At 38.7% G+C, this 24,490-nt stretch overlaps 1 protein-coding gene across 2 annotated transcripts in view; it reads left to right on the top strand.

Annotated features, from left to right (window-relative positions):
* Positions 1 to 22,838, top strand: part of CEP128 (centrosomal protein 128) — a 145,454-nt gene extending 122,616 nt beyond the window's left edge. The window contains exon 21 of one of the 2 annotated variants that reach the window (XM_061367536.1): positions 22,260 to 22,838. In XM_061367536.1, coding sequence (XP_061223520.1) covers positions 22,260 to 22,301 — 42 coding nt within the window. In that variant the 3' untranslated portion in view covers positions 22,302 to 22,838. Of the gene's footprint in view, positions 1 to 14,915; positions 15,022 to 22,259 lie in introns of those variants that run through there. The other variant, XM_061367525.1, reaches the window with a different exon arrangement.
* The last annotated feature ends 1,652 nt before the right edge of the window (positions 22,839 to 24,490 follow it).

The following is a 24,490-nucleotide window of genomic DNA, read 5'->3' as shown; positions in this document are numbered from 1 at the left end:
TTAGAACACATTTTATACCTTACCTAGATATGTAATTTCCCTGTGTCTTACAGAACTGATTTCTGAAGCATAGGGCTATTGATGTAGTTATCAATCTGTAATTGTAATAAAACTATGTAATATACGCAATCTATAATAAATCTATAATTGTATCTGTTGGTCCACATTTTTTTGATCCCATCTGATGCCAGCAGGTGTCGTGCCATGTAGATCGTCCCATTATTGAAAAACCCCAGATTCTGGCAGTGACACCAGCCATAGGGTATTGCATTTCCACAGTAAGGCACAGAGCCATAGGAAACCTGGCTTCCTTAGTTCCAGAACTGCTTAGGTTTCTTACGCTGTTTTCCCTAAGATGAATTTGTATGGTAATGTGTGAGTATGAACATGTTTTCAAGTGGTTTTAAAAAGAGAGAAAAAAACCACTACCCAAGCAAACTATTTTCAGTATCTTCCCACTGCTTTTGAAGATCAAATTTCAAGCACAAATCAAATTAGTTTTGGTTTTGGTTTTTCTTTTTTTGGTTTATGTAATGTATGTTGGCTGGTGTTTTTACCTTGCAGTGGAACAAAGAGCAGCTTCAACTCCAAGATATTGGGTTTTGCCAGAATTTTTAAAGTAATTAAAAATAAATAAAAAAGTGCTAGGTGTCCTCCATATACAGTGTAACTTCTAAATTATTGTACATTTGCCACAAAAGAAAAAAAAAAGAAGCCAGGAACATCTTATTACATGGGTTTTGCATTACTAAGCAACTTAAGAACTGCGATCCCCTTGTATTAAGTGCCACAAAAACAATACCACAGGTGCCTTTAAAAATGTTTTGACAATAGAAACGTATATGCAGATTTGGTATTGGTTTGTTTCAACTCATGTTTCCTAAAGAATGGGTTGTAGAATTCTCCCAGCAGCCAGTAGGTGTGGAAGAAAGGTATTTCAGAACTACTGGAAGTTTTGGATGGGGATCAGCATTAACTGGGGCAGAATTATACTAGTGGGCTGTAGCATGGTGTTATGGCTTAATGTACTCTGAAGTAATGAGGCATCTCTTCATTGTTTTTGAAGGAGGTACCAGCCTACAGCTGCTAATAGAGACTTTCAGCTTGGGGTGCATCCCCTAACAACAGAGCTCGCATGGTGGCAGACAAATAACCTACAGGCCCCTTCACAAGTGAAACTAAGTTTATTCCAGTCTCCTTTGCTACCTTAAGAATATGTGATCCTTAGATAGAATTGAAAAAGCAGCAAACACTGTCTGGAAACGGCTGCCTGAAGACCGCTACTGTAAACACAACTAGTTCTCCAGAAGACAGGATAACTTTGTCAATCACCATCTCTGATGCATTGGGCTATGCACCCCTTTACAGCTCGGACATTTTTCAATGATAAAAGAAGGTGGACTGATACAAAGAGTGGGCAAATTGTTCTAAAAGGAATTTTAGTGGTAGTCTCAGGAAAATGTGTTTATTGTGTCCTCAAATAGAAGCTCCAGCTGGCCCTAGGTCGGTTAGCGTGGACCTCACCTTACACTTGTTTTATAAGACAGGAACCCACTGAAGTATAAAGCGGTTCTTTCTTCCCTGATCTGTGTACCTCTTGGTGCCTCAAATTCAGGTAGCAACTAAGCCAGAATACAAGATTGGATCCGTGAAAGATACCTGAGAACTTTTGAATAAGAACAATGGAAAATACTGAAAAACCAAATTTGGATTTTATCTCGGGAGACAAGAATTCCAAAACAGTCTGTCTATGGCAATGTGCAAGCCAGTTAATAGTCAATTTTGTGATAAATTTCCAAACAGGTAATGTTATATAAAATGTAGCATAGACTTCTGCAACCAACAACAGTGGTAGAAATCAGTGCTGCTTATGGTTTTCTTACAGTCCCTCGGAACAAATGATACTACCTCTTTGCTAAAAGTTGGGTCCAAAACTTCTCCCCACATCTACCCTGTTTAGAAAAGCAGTGTTATTTCTCTTAGTTTATTGTAAACTCTGTTTTGTGGTAGAAATACAATAAGCTCAACCGTTAAGACATTCGCTGAATACAGACATAACAAAATTACCAGCAGAAATCAAGTTAAACTAGGTTTCATATCTCATGGCAAGGTTTTGGTGATGTTTCCAGAGTTTCTGAGAGTTGCTCTCCTGGCATTTCATCTGTTGATTTTACCCTCAGGGCACATGCAGCTTTCCATTTCCCAAATCCTTTTGTTTTGTAATCCCCATGCAATCAGTCACATTTCTTTTACTTGTTTGAGTTTATATGTTTCTTTAAAAAGAGACTGATGGGGTCAGGAACCTTTGGGGAAAGGCAGGAACATGACTTCTCCAAGGCCTAACTGAATGTGTTTTAGCAGAGAAGTTTTCAGTACTTGGGGTGGGGCACTGAGAGAGCTCAGCAAGAGGTGAAAATAGGGCATTTGCAGAGACAAGGACAGATACACAGTCAAGCCTGAGAGGTGATGGAAATAAACATTCCTTGGGACTTAGGAGGGACTGTGCATCATTTGCTGCATCTCACAAAACCGCCATGTTGCTGATCTGAGACCAAGCCTGGAAGAAAGGACTCATTTGTGAGCAGGAGAAAATTAGAGACTGCTTTTAATCTTACTCTGTTTTACTTAAATATTGTAAGATTTTTTTATTTTTTTTTTTTAGGATAATTATTCTAACCTGTGGTCTGACAATGCCTCTTTTCTCCTTAAAATCTTTGCAGTCTTGGAGGGGGAATTTGCTCTGGGTTGATTGTTTATGATGATGCACCTTCCATCCCTGGTTGACTCAAGGCCAAATCATGCCATGTCTTCAAGCTCTTTCTTTTTTGGAATTCCTGTACTACCCTTTACCTCAGGTTCTCAGCACACTTGAGTCTCCTGCTCAGCAGGATTATTTATATGCATGTGTCCATCTTTATTCATTTGCTTATTCCTGTTTGTTCTCTGCCAGCCATTTTATTCTGGCCCCTAATTCTTCTTCCCCGCCTCCTGTTCTCAGCTGCAGCATCTGGTAGAAGAGGAGCCTGCTACTCCTCTTCTACCAGAAGGCAATTAGTCACAACCTGATTAGAGATTTTTTTTTCTTCTTGATTTCACATCCTGATTTAACAAGCATAATCCCTCTGGTAAGGAAACGTCTTGATCATCCAGTGGAAGTTATATGTTCCAGCTCCTTTGGGATCTTTCTGCTTAGATTAATGAAGGAAACCTTTCTTGCTCAGGTCCAGCTATTCTGCATGTGCCATTACTGCTAGCTTTAAGTATCTTGATACTATGACTACAGCTGGCACTGGCTGGCAGTAACTCCTGATGTAGCCAACTTTCATCTTGCATTTATTGGCAGGAACAGAGATCAGTTCAAATGCTCTGCTATAAAGTACCTGAATGCAGAGTAAGGCAATACTCTTTTGGGAACGTAAACCCCAGAACAGTGGTACTATTTCAAACTAAAGTTTAATTTAATCTAGAATCCTGTCTCCAGATATCAAGGAACAGTACTGAAAAATTTGCAAATATATCGTGGAGTTTTAAGGGTATTTTCCCAGGATCTAACAATTTTTGTTTCATGATTTCCTGAACCTGAGTTAATAGTCTTGTCTTCAAGGTTTCTTTTTGTTTACATGAGTTTGTGCTGACACTTTTTGAACCTGTATAAGCTTCTAGCATCCGTAACATCTTTCAGCAAAGAATTCTGCTACTTAACTACGCACTGTGCCTATAGTCATCCTTTTGAATATGCCTCCTGCAAAGGACCTAATTCTTACTATATTTAAAGAGAGTTTGTTTCCCGAATACCTTTCTTTTATCATAAAATGTGCTTTTCTGAAACGAGTGTAGGAAATAAAAGATTCAAGTGATTTCTTTCCTGGTCAGTCTCTGCTGTGGCTGCCTGATATGTTGGAAGCAGCAAGGATCCCATCTCAGTAGGAACTTTTTTCACAAGAAGAGAGATTTATTGGAGTTTATTACTGGAGAGTGGTTGGATCCTTCTGGCTTTATTCTGTGGCACATGGAAGACAACGTGTGAACCAGAGATCCCATGACTTCTGATGGAGATCTGTCCCTTAGGCACATCATAGTCTCAACACCTTTTCTTCTGAGGAGCCAGGGCTGTTCTGCTGAACAGATAAGATAAGCTAAGAAAGTAAATGAGAGTAGCTCATTTAGATGCTCAAGGGAATGAAGGGGCAGAAGTCACCCAGGACCTTGCAAAACTGCTTTCTTCAAAGTACAGTTTCTGAATGAAGCTGGAGAGGAACAATCTCCCCTGTTCCCTCAAAGTAGCCTAGGCTAATCAGGTAGATAAACACACCTCTGTCTTTTTATTGAACGGTTGAAGATTGCTGTTTCATACTGAATTGTTGTTTTATACTGCAATTCATAGTGCATATAATCTTTGTTGGATCTCAAGAGACTGCTCTAACATGGAAGGCATTGCCCTTTGGGAGATACTGTGGTGTACAGGCCAACCTACAATACATCTACAGTATTGTTCAAGCATACACAAAATTTGATTTGCAGAATACCAGCTGCTGCTGCACACAGCTGGGCTCTTAAATAATCCCAGCCTTAAACCTCTGCCTATCTGGAAGTGTTTTCATCCTTGCCTAATCCTGAAGACTCAAAGTTTTTCAAACAGCAGTTCTGGGGGAAGTCCATTGTTTTGTGCAGTATAGGAGTGTTTTTCCTTAATGATTCCTATGACCACTGGAGTCTTGGCCTACTGCTAGCAGTGTCTATGCTACAGGCAGTAGAGAGGGTATTGCAGGGAGGGGCTGTTGAGTAAAGTCAGTGCTGACAGCAGTATCCTCCATGGTGCCAGAAGGACTGATGTGGGTGATTCAAGAGGGCCTGTTCTTCCATCTGTTGCAGTACTGAAACAATGTCCCAGCAGGATGCTGGAAGTTACATGGGGGTTGAGATGTAAAAGCCTACTTTTCAATGCTCCATTACTCTGTTTAGTGTTTGCTTGCCTTCTCTGTTGTGCATTTGATGAGGTTTTAATTATTATAGATTATATTTTAATGCCATATGCCAAATACTGTGGATGCATTGAAGAGGGTTGATAAATAAAATAATCAGTATTATGCACAAGAATAATTTTGTAAAAAATTGGCTCCTCACATAGTGAGTAACCTGAGTGATCTGGTACTTCTGCAAAGTGTTTTACTATTCACCCTGTTTCTGTAGCTTTCCTTCCTGCATGCCAAATCTGCAGTTAAATCTGTCCTCATTTCTTGTGGTAGGTAAGGAGTGATATCTACTGTTAACTTCCTTGCTGATTTCCAGGTATGTAAATTGCCTTGACCAAAGTAAAGCTAAAAGCTTGTGGCTAAACCAGGAAGAGTCCTGGTCCCAAGTCTCCTTGCTTTAACTGTAAGACTCTGTAGTAATCTACTTAAGGTATTAATGGGTAAAGTTCTTTATCTGTACTAAAAATGATATTAAGAAGCCTAACAAGTTGCCTTTGTTAGTAGGATGAGCAGAAAGAAGGAGTGTAGTGCCATTGTTTTCATCAGAAAATGTAAGGTGGTTTTCTACTGTCCAGTTTAAAATTTTTTAAGGAGAACTGGCAAGAGGCTTGAATTACTGCTGTAGATTTTGCATTGCTAATTTCAAGTCCACTTAAGTGAGCAACTGGGGGCACAACCATGCCAAGCACAGGGAAGAATTAGCTATCAGTTGGGGGAATTGGGAGTAAATCAACACAGGAAGACCTTGAGAGAAAATGTGTAAGTCGCAGAATGAAAAAATACTTCAAAAGGCTGGAGTCTGTGATGGGTTACAGCTGTCAGGAAGCATCAGTCCTGCTCCCAGTCTTCTTCACCTTTAAGGAAAGAAAAGGAATCTGAAGAATTTAATTTTAATTATATAAAATAACACGCTGGGAAAATTGAGCCTGCCAGGGCCTACCCTATCTCTAATGTTTCACATAATTTGCCTGCTGCCCTGGCTGGGAGCTTCTATACATGCCTGTTGTGTGAACTGCAGTTCCCCAAGGCTTTGGGATTATTTTGGTTTTGTGCCATAACACTCTGTCCCTGTTGCTTTAAACCTGCTTAATGAGTTGGAAGTTGGGTTGATTTAGGACTTCACATACCAGCATAAAATTAATGGCTGTAGTATCTCTCTCAGATCCTATTGCCTTATTCTTCCTGTTATCTTTGAAGAAAGGCAGGGAAGAACACTAGGTTAAATTTCAGTACAACTTTGTTTCACTGCAAATGAGAGGGAAGGAAACTGAGTGTAAGTTATTCCTCCCAGTAAGGTGTCCAGGCAGCATTAGAGCAGGTACATTAGCTGCAAAGACATGCAAAATTTTTTCTAACTTTTTTTCACCTTCCAGCTAGGATTCTTTCCCCCAAGCCCCTTAACAACAGCAACAACAGAAAACCACACAAACCAGCAAAAACCAAACCAAAACAAGGGAATGACCAAATGTCCAAATAAGACCAAATACCTTTCTTATCCTCCTTGGTGCTGCCTGGCATGTTAGTAGTTGGGTGTCCCGCTACCCTGGAGGGAGTTCAGAGCATAATCCACAGTACAGCCTGGGAACAGGAAGGGGACCTGGGGAGACAGCACGCCCCTGCTGCTATGCCAAAGCTCCACAGAGCCTTACTGTGTTTGCTGTGCCCCCAGCTCAAAAAGAAAGGTTTGTTTCATCTGTTCTGGCAACTTCACAGTTCCCCTTCTAAGCCCCTGAAACTGAGCCTTGGTTGTGTCACGAGATGCACAGTGCAAGAAAAAATGTGTTGGAATCAACGGCACAAAAATCCCAAACCACAAGTGAAGCTAAAGCACTACTGAGCATTTAAATGCTACCCTTTGCATAGGAGCAAAAGATAAAGTCAAGGATCAGGGAAGAAAAGCTGCTCTGAGAGCACCAGAAGTGTGTCATTGGGATAGAGTGCCAAGAAGCTCATCTGCCTCCTGTTGTGAGAGCTGTTCATGTCTCAATTCACTCTACAGCAGTGGATGCAAGGACAAGAAAGTACCAAGCTACTTCCTGTGGAAATCAAACACACTTTTCTAACCCTTTCCAGACTGGACACACCCTGCTGATAAAAGGAAAAGGCAATAGAGTGTAAAGTTCATTGTGGGGCAAACTGGTAAACTGGCTATACATATATAAAAGGGTCAGACCCTATTTTGAATTTTCAGGAAAAGTATTATGGATTTTAGAGTCTCAGGTTACTGACAGCACAGTATTAATATGTTCTAAATCCTGGGTTTGTCGTACATATTTAGTACATCTACTGGTCAGAAATCACACTAACTAAACAAACCCAAATAATCCCAGGGCTTTATATAGGATGCTGTCTCAGCTTCAGATGTTTCAAACTTTGGGTGTTTATTTCCCTTAATGTAAGTCTCCAAATGTCTGCAGTTGAAAGGGGAAAAAAAGCTAGGCATTTGTGCTTAAATAACACTGTGTACTGTTTATTCTATTAGTGACGGTGATCCAGGCGCTTGTATCATTCTTTGTATCAGACTTTGACACTTGGATGTCTATCATTGGATTGGTTATTAGTTACAAAAGGCTGTTGCTTCAGCTATTGCTTGAAACACTGGAACGAAGCCTGGGACTCCTGGACATTTTAAGTAGCTGGTTTATTTGTCTTTCCAAAGCAATTTATCTAAATAGGCCAACACAATCAAATTACATGGGACTCTAAATTCATTCCACTTCCCGGTCTGACATCTGAATTAGAACTTTTAAAAAATAATGATTACCTTTTGGCTCCCAAAATTTCACAAAGCTTTCTTCAAAAAAAAAAAAAAAAAAAAAAGCCAGTGAATATCACTAACAGCCACACAAAACTATTTGTTTTTTAAGTTTGATCAGACTTTCCATTGGCACACATCCTGGCAGGAAAAAGAAAAAGCTGTGAGGAGGAATACAATTTATGCTGGTTCAAAAAGACAAAGCAGAGAATCACTAATAATTCCAATTATGATCTTTATCTTGCATAAAACATTTCTTACCCACCTTTGTCTAAAACAGTGCCTTATAAAAACTTAATTGGGTTACACAATATCGTGAGTAATTTTAAATACCATGATGATTGCATTGCCTTTTCCACTCTGCTTCCAACTGAACTGCTTTTCTGCAGGGACTGTGTAAGTGGAGCTATTGCTGTTAAATGTCACTTTTTTTCTGTATTCATATATAAATTGCCTCGTGTGCCTCAAAGTGGACTATCATCTGTGAGTGAATGAGGATAAATATTCCAAAGGTATCAGAAACAAGGCTTCAGAGTGAGCAAAAGACAAACAGCATCAGAGCTAGGGGATGAGGATTTAACAAGGTGCTAACTATCATAACTACCTCAGTAGGATTTCTGTTGGTTAAAGTGAAATAAGTTTTAGATACCTTAAAATCCTTTCAGATGCACAGCCAGCTGATTTGCACCAGTCTTTAAAAATAAAAACCCCAGATTTTCAATATTGTTGTCAGAATTACAAATGATTCTTTTAGTATTTTGTTCCATTTGTGCTTGTTCAAGAGTCTAGATGTTGAAAGATGGACATTTTCTTTCTTTGTGTCTGACCACAACTTATATCAAAACTCCATTGCTCAAAGTAAAGTGAATACAATTTGCTAGAGATTTAAGTTTGCTAAATATTAGGTCGGTTAGCAGTTTGGTGCATAAGAGCAAGGCTTCAGTCAGTGGAAATTAAGTTAGAAGTTTCACCCCAGCATGACAAATGCTCAGCAGACCCTAAGATTCACCAGCACCAAGAGCTGGGCTTTCAGACAGCTTCAAGCCATGTTCATGACCGCTTTAATTCTAGCTGACCAAAAAAGAATCTAATCTGGCAAAGCAGACAGATGAGATGTAGGAGTCTTAGAATCAAATGCTTTGATCTACAGATCCTTTTGTATTGCTTGCTAATGTATACATAGCCTGTGTGACTTGGGGGAGTTTCAGCTGCTCTGCTTATGAGCAATTCTTCATTTAAAGTAACTGGTAATACTTACGTTTTTCTTGAATACTACTTCCGTCTTCACAGATGAGTGGTACTATTCAATTACAAACTACCTGAATGAAAATAATAAGTATCAGAAGTTTGATGCTGTGTAGAGACTATAATACAAATCAATTCCTACAGTCTTTATTTGCTTGTTGAAATTCTGTGGTCATACTTCTTTTATCACACTGAAGGCTCATATTTCATTTCCATGATCACAGCTAGAGTTCTGCCAAATATTTTCCATTGAAGTTTCAGATTATTTTACACCATAAGACAGCATCATTTGGATCTTACGACTGGAACATATTCTTATCCTAATTCAATACAATCTCATCTGCTTCTCCATCTCTGTATGGAGTAGAGGACTGCTGCCAAAACCAAGGGAATCTGCTATCCTCAAGCCATTTGCTGATAAAGTGTCACTGCAAAAATGACAATGGGATGGATAGATGGATGGATGGATGGATGGATGGATGGATGGATGGATGGATGGATGAAGTCCAGCAAACAAGATAAATCTATCAAACACTGAGGAATGTGTATCAGAACCTGCATGAAACAGAACAGAAAGAATGAGGTGAGTCAGAAATTTTTGAGCAGCAGAACTGTTGGAGAGATGTCAGCTAAAGACTGGTTGAAGAGACTATGAAATTCATCAAATACAGAGTAAGGAAATGGTGCTGAAAGAGAAGACAGAAAATGTGAGAGGATGGAGTTGTGTAGAAATTCAGCTTGGTCACCTAAGAAAAATGTCTTTTCTGCATACATATATCATTTGTAATTCTGTGCTGTTCTGCTTGCTAAAGAAATAATAGGCAGTTGGCAGCTCTAGGAGAGAAATTGAGATGGAAACAATTATATCAAAGTGAGGAGTCCTTGCTAATGCCAAGAACAAATATGTGAGACAACAAGTAGGAAAAATTTCATTGTATCAGTGACGGAAAAAGGGAGTTAAGTGTATCAGAGCTAAGAAAAAAACCCAGGGAATATTGAAGTTGAATAAAAGGCAGAGGAGGAAGAGATTAAAGATAATATGTAGTCCAAGACAACATTATCTCAGTCAAAGACAAAACAGAGCATGCTGAAAACACTAGATGACATTAGGAAGAAATATTTATTTTACTAGGAAGAGGGAAAAGAACAATTAGATTCTTATTTGTCTTCCTAAAAGTGTGAAATGACAGATTGAGATATAAAGAAACACTGCAAACAAAATTTTGTTTACTGGCAAACAGGTAAGTTATAATGCAATTTTATGACTAATAGGTCAAAGCGGTTTGTGGGTTGTTCATTGAAAGCTTTGTGAGAAAGAACAAAAGTTGTCCCTGGAAATGAAAACTTCACTGCTGTGCATATTAAAATACTCCTTTTCATGCTCCTGAAATAAGCCAGTGTTCTTCAGATATTCTCTAAATAAAAGAAAAAGAAAAAGATGCTAGCCTGCATGACATGACTCTGTTTATCCAGGATATATAGCTTGTCAAGATTTGTACTTCCACACCAGAACTGCCTCCCAAGCAGGATAGCTTAAAGCTTGTCTGAGTTTCCTTTGTGAGTAGGATAACTTTGCCCTAAGCTATTGAGTTGCTGGTAAAAGAAGTGCAACTTTTATTAATTGAATTGTTCAACTTAAATGACATACATTAAAATAAAAATTAGTGTGGGTCAAAACCTCACTGACAATAGAAACGTACCAATTTCCACAGCTGAGAATCTGAAACAGAAGAAAACAGGATCTTTCCAAGCATTAAAGAATTTTTTTATTTTTTTTTTCTAACAGCTTCTTTGGGAATGCCAAACACCTTTGGAATTTTGTCAGCTTAATCTAACCAAGCAGTGGATGCTTGCACAGGTACTGAACAAACACTATGCTGGAGAGATCTGTACATTAAGTTCAGACACCAGTAAACATGAAAAGTTGCCAAGCTGAGCAAATGTTAGTTTTCCAGTTGAATGAACAAAACCTGATGTGCTTAATTCAAACTGGTTAGGCAGTGCTTGAGCTTGTACTTTCATGTAAATTCTTTATTAAGGTATTTCTGTTGGCAAACATTTTAAATACACACTAGTGTTTTTTTTCTGCAATACTGGAAGAAAATTGACATTTGAAAAGAAGGGAGAGAAGTCTAACAAATCTAAGTAAGAAGCAGAACAAAATTGCTTAGACATGAGATATCACCTAACTTAACCCTCTGCAATCGAAAGGAAGGCAAGACATGAAGGTATCAAAGTTCAGTTTCTGGATGCCGTATATAAACCATGGGTGTAATCTTATCCCAATCAAGTACATTGCAAAATTACCACTAATTTCAGGAAGCACAGTCAACTAGGGCTGTCTATCTTGTCTACATCCCCTGTTCTTCTGCCTTTGAAGTTGCTTTCAATTTCTAGCCTTTTGATTCTTGTAAGTCAATAAGAATGGAACCCTGACAATGCTCATGTGCAGGATTTAGTGCACAGGGTTTCTTGATCATGCAAGCAGGATTTTGGAAGTCCCATAACAGTAACATGAAATTCAGTATTTCATGCTACAGCTAGAATCTATAGTCAGATTACAAGACTTTTAGCTCCTTTTCAAGTTTTGGCCATCAAAAAAACTTCACAATGCCAGGTAGGACAAAGCCTTGGGCGACATAGTCTAGGGTACAGCCTTCCTGCCCATGTCAGGGGGTTGGAACTAGAGAATCTTAAGGTCCTCTCCAGCTCTAACTATTCTATGATTCCATGATTCTATGGTTCTATGCTGGAACTTGAAATTTTCTTCAGTTCAGACATCACAGTTCCAGTTCTTGCAATTTACACTATAATATTACTATTCATATTAATTTTATGTTTTTGAAAAATTTACCTCTGTAAAAAAATTCACAGCTCTAAAGAACTAATATCTCTGGTGAAATAGATAATTCATTAGGAGGTAGTTCATAGATAATGATATTTGCAGAACTGGCATAGTTGACTTTAGATGCCTTACATAAAATTAGCAAATCTTTATTGTTTATAGTTTGTAGTGTTCTGAATATTGTTATAAACTCTGGGTTACATTTATACTGTAGTATAAATGACAGGTTTTGTTTGCATTATGGAGCGGTTTTGAGGAGGAACCTGACGGTGGTTTTAAAAGTGGGCACATGTGGCTTAAATTAGAAACAGCCATTTGAAGAGAGAGGTAATAAGGAAACCAGCCAGCCAGCTAAACAACAGAATACAATTCCTGCTAAGCCTCTGGCACAGAGGTGCCCTCCCAGTGCCTAAAAGCATCTGGGAAATGAATATGACATTCAAAGCCTGACAGATGGTGAGAGCATCCTGCCTGTACGCAGATCATGCCAACTGAGAATACCTGGTCTTTAGAGATCAGAATTGCACCTGAATGCAAATAACTTTTCAATTATCTTAAAATCGAGACCATCTAGATGAATACAATGGCTGGTAAATCTAGTTTTGCTGTTTTTTGTAAGAAACAGAGCAATGGTTTTGGTATAAGAACAGAGCACCAGAGCCTTCAGAGTGAAAAATGGAAGTCTTTTTCTGCAAAGCTGGATTATTTTCAGATCCATATTCTTCCTTTAATGATCTGAAGTTAGAAACTGTGTTAGTGAGATATTAACTCTTTTCAAACAGACTTTTAATTGGGGATTTTGCCAGTCCTATTCCTTGTGGAGAGAAAGCCAGGGCTCCCTTGGGGCAGGCAACATTTAAGTGGCATTCCATGAAGTTTGGCCTCACAGAACACAGTCAAATAGGGTAAATAATACATGTCTGCACTAAGCAACCAGACAGCCTTTCAGATGGATGTCTTTTGCACAAGGCAAGTAGTTTAAGTGCATGTATAAGCCCTAGAGTTTATCTGTAAGAGGCAGGGTAACCGGTATCAGTTCAGTTTAACTCCACCCTTTGTTAGAAGTTGGAGAGAAAAAGAGTTGATTTGTTTCTAAATTATGTTTGTCAAGGTGAGTTTGTATTTTGTATAAATGTTTTCTGAATTGTGCAGAGAACTCATATGTCTCTATACTTACTCCTACAAATAAAATACAAATGCTTGCTAAGAGGGGAAAGGATTAGAAAGTTGAGGAATTGAGGTAGGTCAGGTTATGACTACCACCTGGGGGATGGGCAAATTAAAAAATTTTGGGATACTGGAAGCAAAGTAGGAGAACATGCCCACGACTTCCTTTACCAAAGTTGTCCTTATATTTCCCTAGGATATCAGATTTATCCATGTGTTTAGCAGCTTTATTTTCCATTACAGACCCTATCAACTTGTCCTTTACTGATCCCTAGTTCTCCACTGGAATACTTGACATCAAACATGTCACCTTCCCATTCATAGGTACCAACATCATATTAAGCAAGTGGCTACAAAAAAGTGCAGCTATTTGACTCCAAGGTTTTTTTTTTTTATTTTTTTGAAAGTGTTTTCCAAAGTTTATGTCACTATCATGCTGGTTTTGTGTGTTATTTTTTAACTCATTAGTTAAAGACTTTTTGTTAGTTTTGTTTTGCATAGCATTTTAGGTTTCCGAATTTACTGATTATGTATGTCATCTTCCTGCTTAGCCATGTTGGTATAATTTTGTTTCTTCATAAAACCTCCTAATAGATAGTATACATTCACCATGTGCCTCTAGTAGGGCACCTTTAGGTCAACACCATGCTGCTTGAAAGGATTTAACTGTTAGAAGTTCCTTTTACCTATTTTAAGAAGAAACATTCTTGGTCTTATCTATTTCTCATTTTGAACGTGAATGCAGCTATGCAGTTTTTTTAAGTTGGACTGGGTTTTTTTTTCTGGTTTATGGATACTGAATCTAAGTGTACTAAGGCTGACCCTACAATTCTTTAATTGTAAAGATTTAAAACCTGAGCACTATTCAACAACAGCTTAAGAGCTACTTCCATAACAGGATCCCCAATCACCCACCCCATTAACTGTCGATTGTATGTCAAAGTATAGGACCAATGTCAGAACCCAGTGTGATATCTATTGTATGCACATGGAGAGCATGGAAGTCTACAGTTGGCATTTGCAAACACAGTGTTGAGCCAGCAGCTGATGCTTTTACTTCTTCCAGAAAGCTGAAATGTTATTTACAGTTTGTAAAAATGGTGTCACTTCATGTTTATAGAAAACATAAAAAGCTTTACTTTGTAGCTATAGAGAAAAAAAAATTCAATATCTTTAACTTTGAACAATTTCTTCATTCAAAGTGAATTCAAAATCCACTCTAACTTCACTGCAGATGTCTGATATTAAACATGATTTAGTCTGTAATGCTTATGAATACTTTGCCCAATATGTAGTTAAAGAAAACTGGAAAAAGGATACTTTTTTAAAGATCTTCAGTGAGTTACATTTGTTGCCTTGAGTTACAGGTTTTGGTCTCCAGCTACATTATTTTTAAGCTGCAAGAGTGTGGAGACCGGTCTTTCCATTTCACTTTCTTTGTATGGAGAAGATTTAAGCAATATTACAGGTTGATTTCTGTAATGGTATGTCAACCTCCATTACCTTATGTAGTACCTAAGCTCACAGCAGAAACGATAGTTGTAATGAAGCTCAGAAGCTGAAAAAAGCTTTTACTGTGTAGATGGTAGAACACATCCTGCTTATGAGCATTGTGTTCGATTTTCATTGTTTTACACCCTGTAATGAAAAGGAGTCCATAAGGTCTTGGAATCTGGACCACAGTGTCTGCTTCCATTGTTGCAGAATTCAGTGCTGCAGAGGCAAATGCAGTTGTCTTTGCTTTAGTATTAGCCAGTGCTCCATAATGACATTTTAGAGCTGCAGGCACAGTTTTGAGCTGTGACTGAATATTGTCACTTGGCTGGTAAAAATCACTTGGGAGTTGTTAGAACCATTGTCTGAAGTTTATTTTTTAATGTCTTCCATCTAAAAGGCAAGATGCCAATTTCCTTTGGGTTCTTTTTTCTAGATTTCCTTTGGCTTCCCTAATGGAGAACTGTCTTCTGATGTTGGCAAAAGTCTTCAGCAAGTCCCCATTTTGAAGTTTTCACTCTCATGTAAGATATGGCCTAGGGTCTCCAGTGAAATGCGAGTTTCAAATATATAGAATCATAGAATAGTCAGGGTTGGAAAGGACCTTAAGATCATCAAGTTCCAAGCCCCCTGCCATGGGCAGGGACACCTCGCTCTAAACCATATCACCCAAGGCCTCGTCCAACCAGGGATGGAGCATTCACAACCTCCCTGGGCAACATATTCCAGTGCCTCACCACCCTCACAGGAAAGAATTTCCTCCTTATATCCAATCTCAACTTCCCCTGTTTAAGTTTGAACCCACTACCACTTGTCCTATCACTACAGTCTCTAATGAAGAGTCCCTTCCCAGCATCCCTATAGGCCCCCTTCAGATACTGGCAGGCTGCTATGAGGTCTCCACGCAGCCTTCTCTTCTCCAGGCTGAACAGCCCCAACTTTCTCAGCCTGTCTTCATACGGAGGTGCTCCAGTCCCCTGATCATTCTCATGGCCCTCCTCTGGACTTGTTCCAACAGTTCCATGTCCTTTTTATGTTGAGGATGCCAGAACTGCACACAATACTCCAAGTGAGGTCTCACAAGAGCAGAGTAGAGGGGCAGAATCACCTCCTTCAACCTGCTGGTCACGCTTCTTTTGATGCAGCCCAGGATATGGTTGGCTTTCTGGGCTGCAAGCGCACACTGAAGCGGGCTCATGTTCATTTTCTCATCGACCAGCACGCCCAAGTCCTTCTCCGCAGGGCTGCTCTGAATCTCTTCTCTGGGCAGCCTGTAGCTGTGCCTGGGATTGCTCCGACCCAGGTGTAGGACCTTGCACTTGGCATGGTTAAACTTCATGAGGTTGGCATCAGCCCACCTCACAAACGTGTCAAGGTCCCTCTGGATGGCATTCCTTCCCTCCAGCATATCAACCGAACCACACAGCTTGGTGTCATCGGCAAACTTGCTGAGGGTGCACTCAATCCCGCTGTCCATGTCAGCAACAAAGATGTTGAACAAGACCGGTCCCAACACCGATCCGTGAGGGACACCACTCGTAACTGGTCTCCAGCCGGACACTGAGCAATTGACCACAACTCTTTGTGTGTGGCCATCCAGCCAGTTCTTTATCCATCGAGTGATCCATTCATTAAATTGATGTCTCTCCAATTTAGAGACAAGAATGTCTTGTGGGACAGTGTCGGACGCTTCACACAAGTCCAGGTAGATGACATCAACTGCTCTACCGCTGTCCATCAGTTCTGTAGCCCCCTCATAGAAGGCCACCAAATTGGTCAGGTAGGATTTCCTCTTAGTGAAGCCATGCTGGCTGTCACCAAGCACCTTGTTGTTTTTCATGTGCCTTAGCATGCCTTCCAGGAGAATCTAATTTAATTATGTATTCTGTAGGGAGGGATCTGCTTGTGCTTACTAATGAAATCCTGTTGAGGGAAGAAGAACCTATGCTGAATATCTCAGATTTAGCATGTCTTTATTATCACTTACCTAAAGTATTGTTCATGTTTATCCAGACATTGACAGGACTGATCAGAGTCCATTCTTGAATACCACTTCATTTCTTCCTGAATATTCACAGGCAGCAACAGTGCACAGGTGCCCTGGTGAGAGTAATTGACTCTTTAAATATGAAGTTCACAAAAAATATTTTGTCTGTCTGCTTCTCTGTGTTCTCATCTTCTGTACACTATGTGCCTTCCTATGCTGTAACGTTTGTAGAACAGTACTGTCCTTGCAAAGGTCTGTGTCATGCTGTGACTGCAGTGAGTCCTAGTACTGGCAGAGACCTCAGGAGAGTATTACAGTCCATATGCTAAACACTAATATAATATAAGAAATTAATAGTTTTTAATTATTTTTCCTAATACTTAGCCAAAGGAAAATACAAGGTTAGTGTGTTTTTAACATTAGGAGAAAAAGTACAGGTAATGTGTCCATATTTGGAACTTTCACGTCTTTTAACTAAGGAACAGCTTTATTTACTAATGCAGTCAGATTTGCTGCTAAAGTAATCTCAGCTTCCTTCTTTCACCTGCACCTTGCAGATACTAGTCAGTTCGGTATGGATCTGTCAGTTTAACTGCTCTGTGTGCTAGGTGTGCCCAATTTAGTAAAACATTAATGGCTGACATTTATAATGGTGCCCAAAAATTTCTAATTGTGTTCTACCAAAGGTTACTTTACTAGTCAATCCATCCTTCATCTCCTTTTGCCACTGACAAGTTAAAGACATCAGTCAACTGCAGAAATGCTAGTGTAAGAACATGTGAACAGCCATACCTTGTCTGACCAGTAATCCATGTAGCTTACCAGCCTGCCTGTGATACTGTCCAGCAGATGATTCTTAGAGAGGAATGTATTGCGTGAACTCTCTATGGTTTTCCTCAAGTGGTGGTTTAGAAACTGCATCCAGAGCACTTTTAGCCGTGATAATAGACCTACTTTCCATTAGTCTATTTCCGGAACCTTTTAGTTTATTTAGTGCTCACAGCATGTAGCAATGAATTCTCCATTTTGATAATGTGTTGAGTGAAAACATTCTTCCTTGTTTTTGCCTTAAACCTGCTGCCAGATCACTCATTTCACTTTCCCAGCCTGGAATATTGTGAAGAACAGCAGAACAGGATCTGAAGGACCCTACCCAGATACAAGTAATAGAAGGACAGAAGACTAAGAAGGGCTATGACTACCAGACTTTTTATTGCAAGTGTCAAGGCCCCTTTATGCTAGCACTCGTACAGGCTTCTGAGAGAGAATGTGGTACAAAGAACTGATAGTCTAAACAGAAGCCATCAAAGTGGAATAATGAAAACTCAGGAGTCTTGACCCTTTCTTTGGAAAGAGATACAATTACTGCAGCAGCTGCCCAGACAGTATGCTGGGAAATGTCCTTGTGCACTGTGTCCTCCCACTTCTACTCACAGCCTTCTTCAGCTACTTTCAGCCATTCCTGCTTGCAGGGGCATTGGCAATTAAGAGTGTGGCAAGCACAGCAGCAACTCATAGTAGGCAGTGAGAAACCAAGCATACGGGAAGGAGGACCTCAGGTCCCAGCACAGAATACTATGAGACTCCACTGGCTTTTTACTTTCAGGATCTGTTTGTGATCTTTGAAACTTCTTCAAAAATTCGTATCCACCCAAAGACATTCCAACAATGTTTAGATTATTTGAGAGTCTTTGGGTGAGGAACATTACTGAATGCCTTTTGGATATACAAGACCACATCAAGGTCTCCTTAACCTTGTAGACAAGTATCACAGTATGTTAGAGATTGGAAGGGACCTCAAAAGATACTCCTTGTCTACATTTTTAATTGCTTGTTTGGAGAAGTTAAATGAATTTGGGAGGTCAACTTTTCTTTACAAAACACGCAACAAACAAATCATGTTGTCTCTTCACTGTTCATATTTATCCATACATCCATTAATTTTATGATGTAGAGTAACTTCCAGTAATGTACCCAGAGGGTTATGTGGCTCATTGCTTTGTCTTCCTTGGGTCTCTTTGGAACTTCTGAAGAAAGAAAAAAAAAAGGCATCATGTTGGTCATCTTCTAGTACCAAAGCAATTTTAGACAAAAAGCAGCGTACCATAATTAGTTCTTTACTTAATCTTGAGTTCCCGTAGAACTTTGGCGTGAGCAGAAGTTGCTGATGGCTTATTATTAGTTTCTTGTGTCTTTTGCAAGCTTCATCTCACACATTCTTCCTTTTTCTTTTTGGCTTGGGTTGCTATGCTTTTTTCGCTTAACATGCCAGCACTTGAGTTTTCTGAAGGGTGCCTTCCTGCTTTAGAAGCTGATTTTATCCTTCTCTTTAGTCATGCTGGCTTACTTCTGGCCCTTCTTAAGTCTTTACTTATGTATGCTACTAGTTTGTTCTGAGAATCAAATGAATGGTTATCATTCCAAGATCTGGGAGGAAGCTGCTGTCTGGGTCGGTTACTGTAGAACAGAACAAAGCAAAAAGAAGGAAGGGGTGCAGAGGAAGAAAGCGTATTTCTAGTAACCACACCACTTGACATGGCTATAGGAGAAAATATTACCTAGTCTATGTTAAATTATGGTGCACTTTAAAAAGACAGCCGATGAAAAATGTTTATTGGGAGATGTATTTGTACAGACCTAGTTATGCTATCTACTGATTGAAAAGAGGGATGCAGAACTGAATACTTTGCTTCTGCTCCTAGCTTAGTCATTGATTTTTTGTAACCTCTGGCATGTTACTTCACATGTCCTAGTTGTAGAAATAATAGGAAATGATAATACAACAGGAAATGTTTTTACAGCAAGTGCTTATAACAACCTGACCTTTACATTATTTTCTTCAGAAGTCCTCAGCATATTCAGCTTCCAGTATTTCTTTTTATTTTTAGTTTCCCCTTTTTCAGTAGTTACTCTTTATATGAGAAAAAGCTATCTGGACCCACTTTATCTTTCATGGCTTATTTATCCAGGAAATGGAAACCACCAATTATTGTTTTGGATTTACAGTGGTTTCTTATGTACATTTCTGTTCATTCTGGCATAAATACTGTGGGATTTGTTGTCTACTTTTAAAAGTATTTCATTAAAAATAAAGGGATTTAGAGTTGTGCTTTATTACAAATGTTGTGAAGTTAAATACATTAAGCTTTTACTTTTTATATAGAAAATTAAAAATCCCTTGGATCTGTTATTCAGTTTTGGATCTACAGGTCTTTTTCTTGAACCCTGCTGAAGATTAGGGAACACAGAGTACAGTGTAGGAATGATAAGGAGGCTTTGATACAGTTCTCGATATATAGCATTAAGTTTAAACCCTTGCTACTTGTGCTATCCGTGCAACTGCACAGGACTCTCTAGTGTAGAACGGTGGATGGAAAAAAAAAAAAAAGTGCTTTAGGAAGAATGGAGGATTTGGAAGATTTATTTCTTATTGCCAATTTTAGAATTAAAATATATGTCACTTTTGAACTACACTTCTAAATATTGATTTTTAATTGACACAATTACTTTAAAATGATTAGTGAGTTGTGAAACACTGTTTATTTTGTAGTGAAGCCAGATGAGCTAGTTGTTTTTTTTGTTTGCCAATTTGAATATAGACCTCAGAAGATCTTTCTTGTCTTTTTATTACTTTATTCCTGATTTTGAAGACTTATTACATCCCTTTCTGTGTTACCAACTTTACTGTTATGAATTTGTAGTTGTAATACCCTTTAAAAGTTGCCCTTCTCCAAGCTATCAGAAGCAAAGAAAATGATTTTACAGTACCCAGCAACATAACATTATGTATTCAGTTTAGTTTCCATACTTCCTTGCCTTGAACTTTGCAAGTATCTTCCTCTATTGCTTGCTCTATACCAGGCTCCATGCTTGTTAAATATGGCCCTGGGCTCATGAAAGTGATAAGTGAGTACTATGAAATGTTGGGACGTTCCAGGTTTTCCCAAATGAAATATAAGACCTTCACCTCTTTCAGTGTTCAGAATATAAGTCTTTTGAATCTATTCCAGTAATGTAAAAATAAATAAAAAATCAATACTTCTTGGAACATAGTACAAAGTTTGGAAGAACAGTGAAGATAAGATAAGCTTTCCGTGTGTGAAATCATTTCACCTTTGTAAAGGCTTTCCTGCGTTGTGGATTTCCAGTGAAAAGATTAGCACAAACTGATGTAACATCCTGAATGAAATTGAGCAGATCCCTTTTTCTATCCTCATTTCACAGTAATGGACTGTGTTATCCTGCATACTGAAGACTATTGATAATATGGAGAGTTGGAGGCAGGAGAAGGATAGTTGTGCAGCCTTAAAACTCTGGTTGACTTCTGACAGGCAGAACACATGAAGGTGTTGTTTGTTCTCCAGAGTTTCTGAAACAAGTCTCTTGAATTAGACAGACAATGAACATTTTGCAATATAGAAACTCTTAAATGGAAGAAAACAGATGTTGAAAGAAATGAAGACATAGAATAAAACCTCTAACATAATGACCATAAGTTGAAATGGATTTTGCTGCTTGCTTTTTGGATTATCTCCCAACAGAAAAAAGTTAATATTTAGTCTTGTCTATGGTTATCTATCAGGAAAATGTGTTGCATCATTTGTCTGCTGCTTCCAGGTGCTTAAAAAAGCTCAGTGGTTGCTCCCACTGAAACTTGAGTGCTGTCCAAATGTTAAAATAAGTTTCTAAAAAGCTCAGTTCATTCTAGAAGGCCATGCCCCATGGGACGAGAACCCAAGCACCCACTGCCCTACTTTGTCACTATCACTGGCACTTCCCTCTCAGTTTTGCTGGCACAAGTCTTTGTGGGACCATGTAGTAAACTGGGTCAAGGCCTGAAAAAAAGCCCTTCTTTTCTGCTGGGTTAGTTTGAAGCAGGATCGTTTCTCTAATTTAGTTTAAAATGTGATACGAGAAATAATTGTGCCAACAGCAGTGAAACGATACTACACCACTGTACAGAAATGAGTGGTGGAGATGGGAATATCTCAAGTTTCATTATTTCTGAATGGAAAATTTCATCTGATCTAGTTCATTTCATAGTTAGATAAAGCTGTTGTACTACCAAATGACCCCAGAGGACATATAAGCATCAATATCCCCACATGCACTGAAGATCATCGCCTAGAAAATTCCCACAAGGAAAGGACACATGATGATGTCTTCAGAAAAGTTATGCATGTTTCTGAATAGTTTGTGTTTGATTTTATTCCATTCATTTTCATTTTTATTATTCTCCCACACAAAAATTCTTGTTATTTCCTTCCTAGCTTCACTTAGTCAGGTTTGTTTATTTTTTGTTGGTTTTTTTTTTTCATTTATTATACAAATAAGGCAATTTGAGTAAATGCTGGGAAAGGCTGAGAGAGTTGGGCTTGCTCATCTTGGTGAGGAGAAGGCTCCTGGAACCTTAGAGTAGCTTCTAGTGGCTAAACGGGCTGATTAGAAAGCTGCTGAGGGCCTTTGGACAAGGGCTTGTAGGAACAGGACAAGGGGGTAGATTTGGATTAGGTATGAGGAAGAAATTCTTCACTATGAGTGTGGTGAGGCACTAGCACAGGTTGCCCCAAAAAGCTGTGGATAGTCCATCTCTGGATGTGTTCAAGGCCAGGTTAGATAGGGCTTTGAGCAACCTGGTCCGGTGGAAAGTGTCCCTGACCATGGCAGATGTGTTAGAACTAGATGATCTTTAAGATCCCTTCCAACCCTAGCCATTCTGTGATTCTATGTGTTCCACACATGAGAAACTGCAAATACTCTACAGACATGTAAATATTGGTCCCTTCTCTAAAGACATTACAATTTGGAAGAAGACAAAATAAATGCAATAATTAGAAAGAAGAGGACAAAGAAAAGCTAGTTTTTGTGATCAGATTCCAGTAAACTGTATGCATCATTCGTCAAAGAAGTCATTCCAAATGAAAGAGTAGCTTGGAGCTGCATACCATCATAGACACCAGTAAGTGTCTACGAACTTGTTAATGAGCAATTTTCTTTTGTGTGGTCATTGTGAGTCTCCACAAGTTCAACCATAATCTGACACTGCTGAGAGATGAGCTAGTGACGACAATGGATTCTTGGCTGGTAGCAATCCATCTTTCAAGATCACAGTATAGTTACTTGCTGGGTCAACAGGCTCAAGAGGCAGAAGGACCAGATGCCTGATTTGAAAGTTGATGGTGAAGATATACACTGAAAGTCTACATATCTCTTATATTTCTAATTGCAGTTCTTCTTATTTCTCAAAATACCCAGCATTCTCTCATGGTAGGGAGAAGGCCTGCTGGCAAAAGACTGTGAAGAAAGCTTTCAGCTCAGCTTCTCACACTATACATGTTCTGTGAATAAAGAAGACTTCACTGGGTGAATTTATTTGAGACTGCTTCTAGGTTTTGTTTTTTTATTTTTTCTATAACATCTGCAGAACAGATGATGTTGGAAAGAAGCATTATCAAACAAAACCCAGACTCATCTTGTGCTGGCTGGTCTTTCCCACCTTACATTCACTTCAATTAGCACAGCTAGGGTGTGGCACTAAGCCGTGTACTGGCACTACAGCTGAATGCTGTTAATCTTTCAAGTCTTTATCACCCTCATTCGTTAGCTTTGTATAAGCTAGAAAATAGTTCATTAGAAAAGGAAGAACATCACTAGTAGAAGAGTGATTTTCTTTTCTCAGCTGAGGGAATTGGTCCTGGAGAAAAATGTGAAGTTTTGAAGACTGATTCATATATTGGTTGAGGTATGAAATGGAAGAAACTTGATGGAATTGTTTTTTTTTTTGTTCTTGGTAACCCTTTAAAAAATAGGAGCTAACTCCAATCACTGGTGGTTTAACAACACTGAAAGTAGTGAAATTTTAATCTATGTATTATTTATGGTTTGGCTGTTGCTACATGTCTAGCAGGAGGAGGAACCAGCCAATTATACCCAGGTACACTAGAAAAATCCCTCTTGGTACATGTGCATTTGTAGTAGGGAAATGGCTCTGAACAGTAAACTTAGAGTAGGTGTATTGAAGTATAAACTTCATGCTACCTTTTCCTTCTCATTTACCTTTGTCCTTTTCTTTCTTCCCCTTTTCATCTGTTGTGTAATATTTGAGCCAAATCTGAAGTTCACTAAGTACTCAGATATAGCTTTGCATTTATCATATGTTAAGAATTATGTCTGTAAATGCATCCTGCTTGTGCCATGTGTAACCCAGTGGTGTTCATTTCTGACAGGTTTCTGGATGTGCTGTAAAGACTAGTTATTTTTGCAGAATAGTTCATAAAATTCTGATTTTCCTCAGGGTTTTTTGTTTTCTTCATTATGTTCATCTATTCTGAGGTTGGCTCCAAGAGACAGACTTGTCCAATGTTAGGATTTTAAAGATGAAAGGCTTTCAGTCAGAAAGATCTAAGGTCTTTACCACAGCCCTTCTGCAAAACTTGTGTCTAATTTCCTTGTACAATAAAATATTTTTGTACCCCTTTTTTTAAAGAGACTTTAAATGTGAACAAACAAAATTCCTTTCCATGGTTTCTTACTTGCTTGAGTGTAATAATTAGCCTTAGACTCAATGAAAGCTTAAACTCTATTGATTTTATAGTATAGACTAAGAGACAGACTGCAGTGAAATTTTCACCAAAAATGGAAGCAAGAACAGGAAATAACACAGATGCAAATTTAACTAACCTTTCCATTGGAATGTTCTGATTTTGCAAGTGGTTTACCAGACTTGTATCAGAGTTTGAAACAGTTATGCCTCTGTATAACTTTGTATGCAGATGGATATAATTAGTCATTAGATAAATGTCTGCAGGCACATAAAAGTACATTCACTTAATTTTTTTAATTGAATTTTTTAGATTTTAAACAATTTCTTAAGAAGAAAGAAGTGCTTGAAACTTCTCAAGAATGTTCCAGGTAGTATGGTTGAAGAAGGTCAATAGATGGGAGCTTCCCTGAGACCCAGTAATTGTTAGGAGCCCCCAAAAAATACCATGGAGTGATGGCACCTGATTGCCTTGCTATTCCCT

The sequence above is a fragment of the Neopsephotus bourkii genome, unplaced genomic scaffold (genome assembly GCF_033783945.1).
Source record: "Neopsephotus bourkii isolate Nb327-2 ecotype Australia unplaced genomic scaffold, CSIRO-AGI_Nbou_v1 NB_1376, whole genome shotgun sequence".
Classification (NCBI taxonomy): domain Eukaryota; kingdom Metazoa; phylum Chordata; class Aves; order Psittaciformes; family Psittacidae; genus Neopsephotus; species Neopsephotus bourkii.
This window is presented reverse-complemented; position numbering and strand designations above follow the sequence as displayed.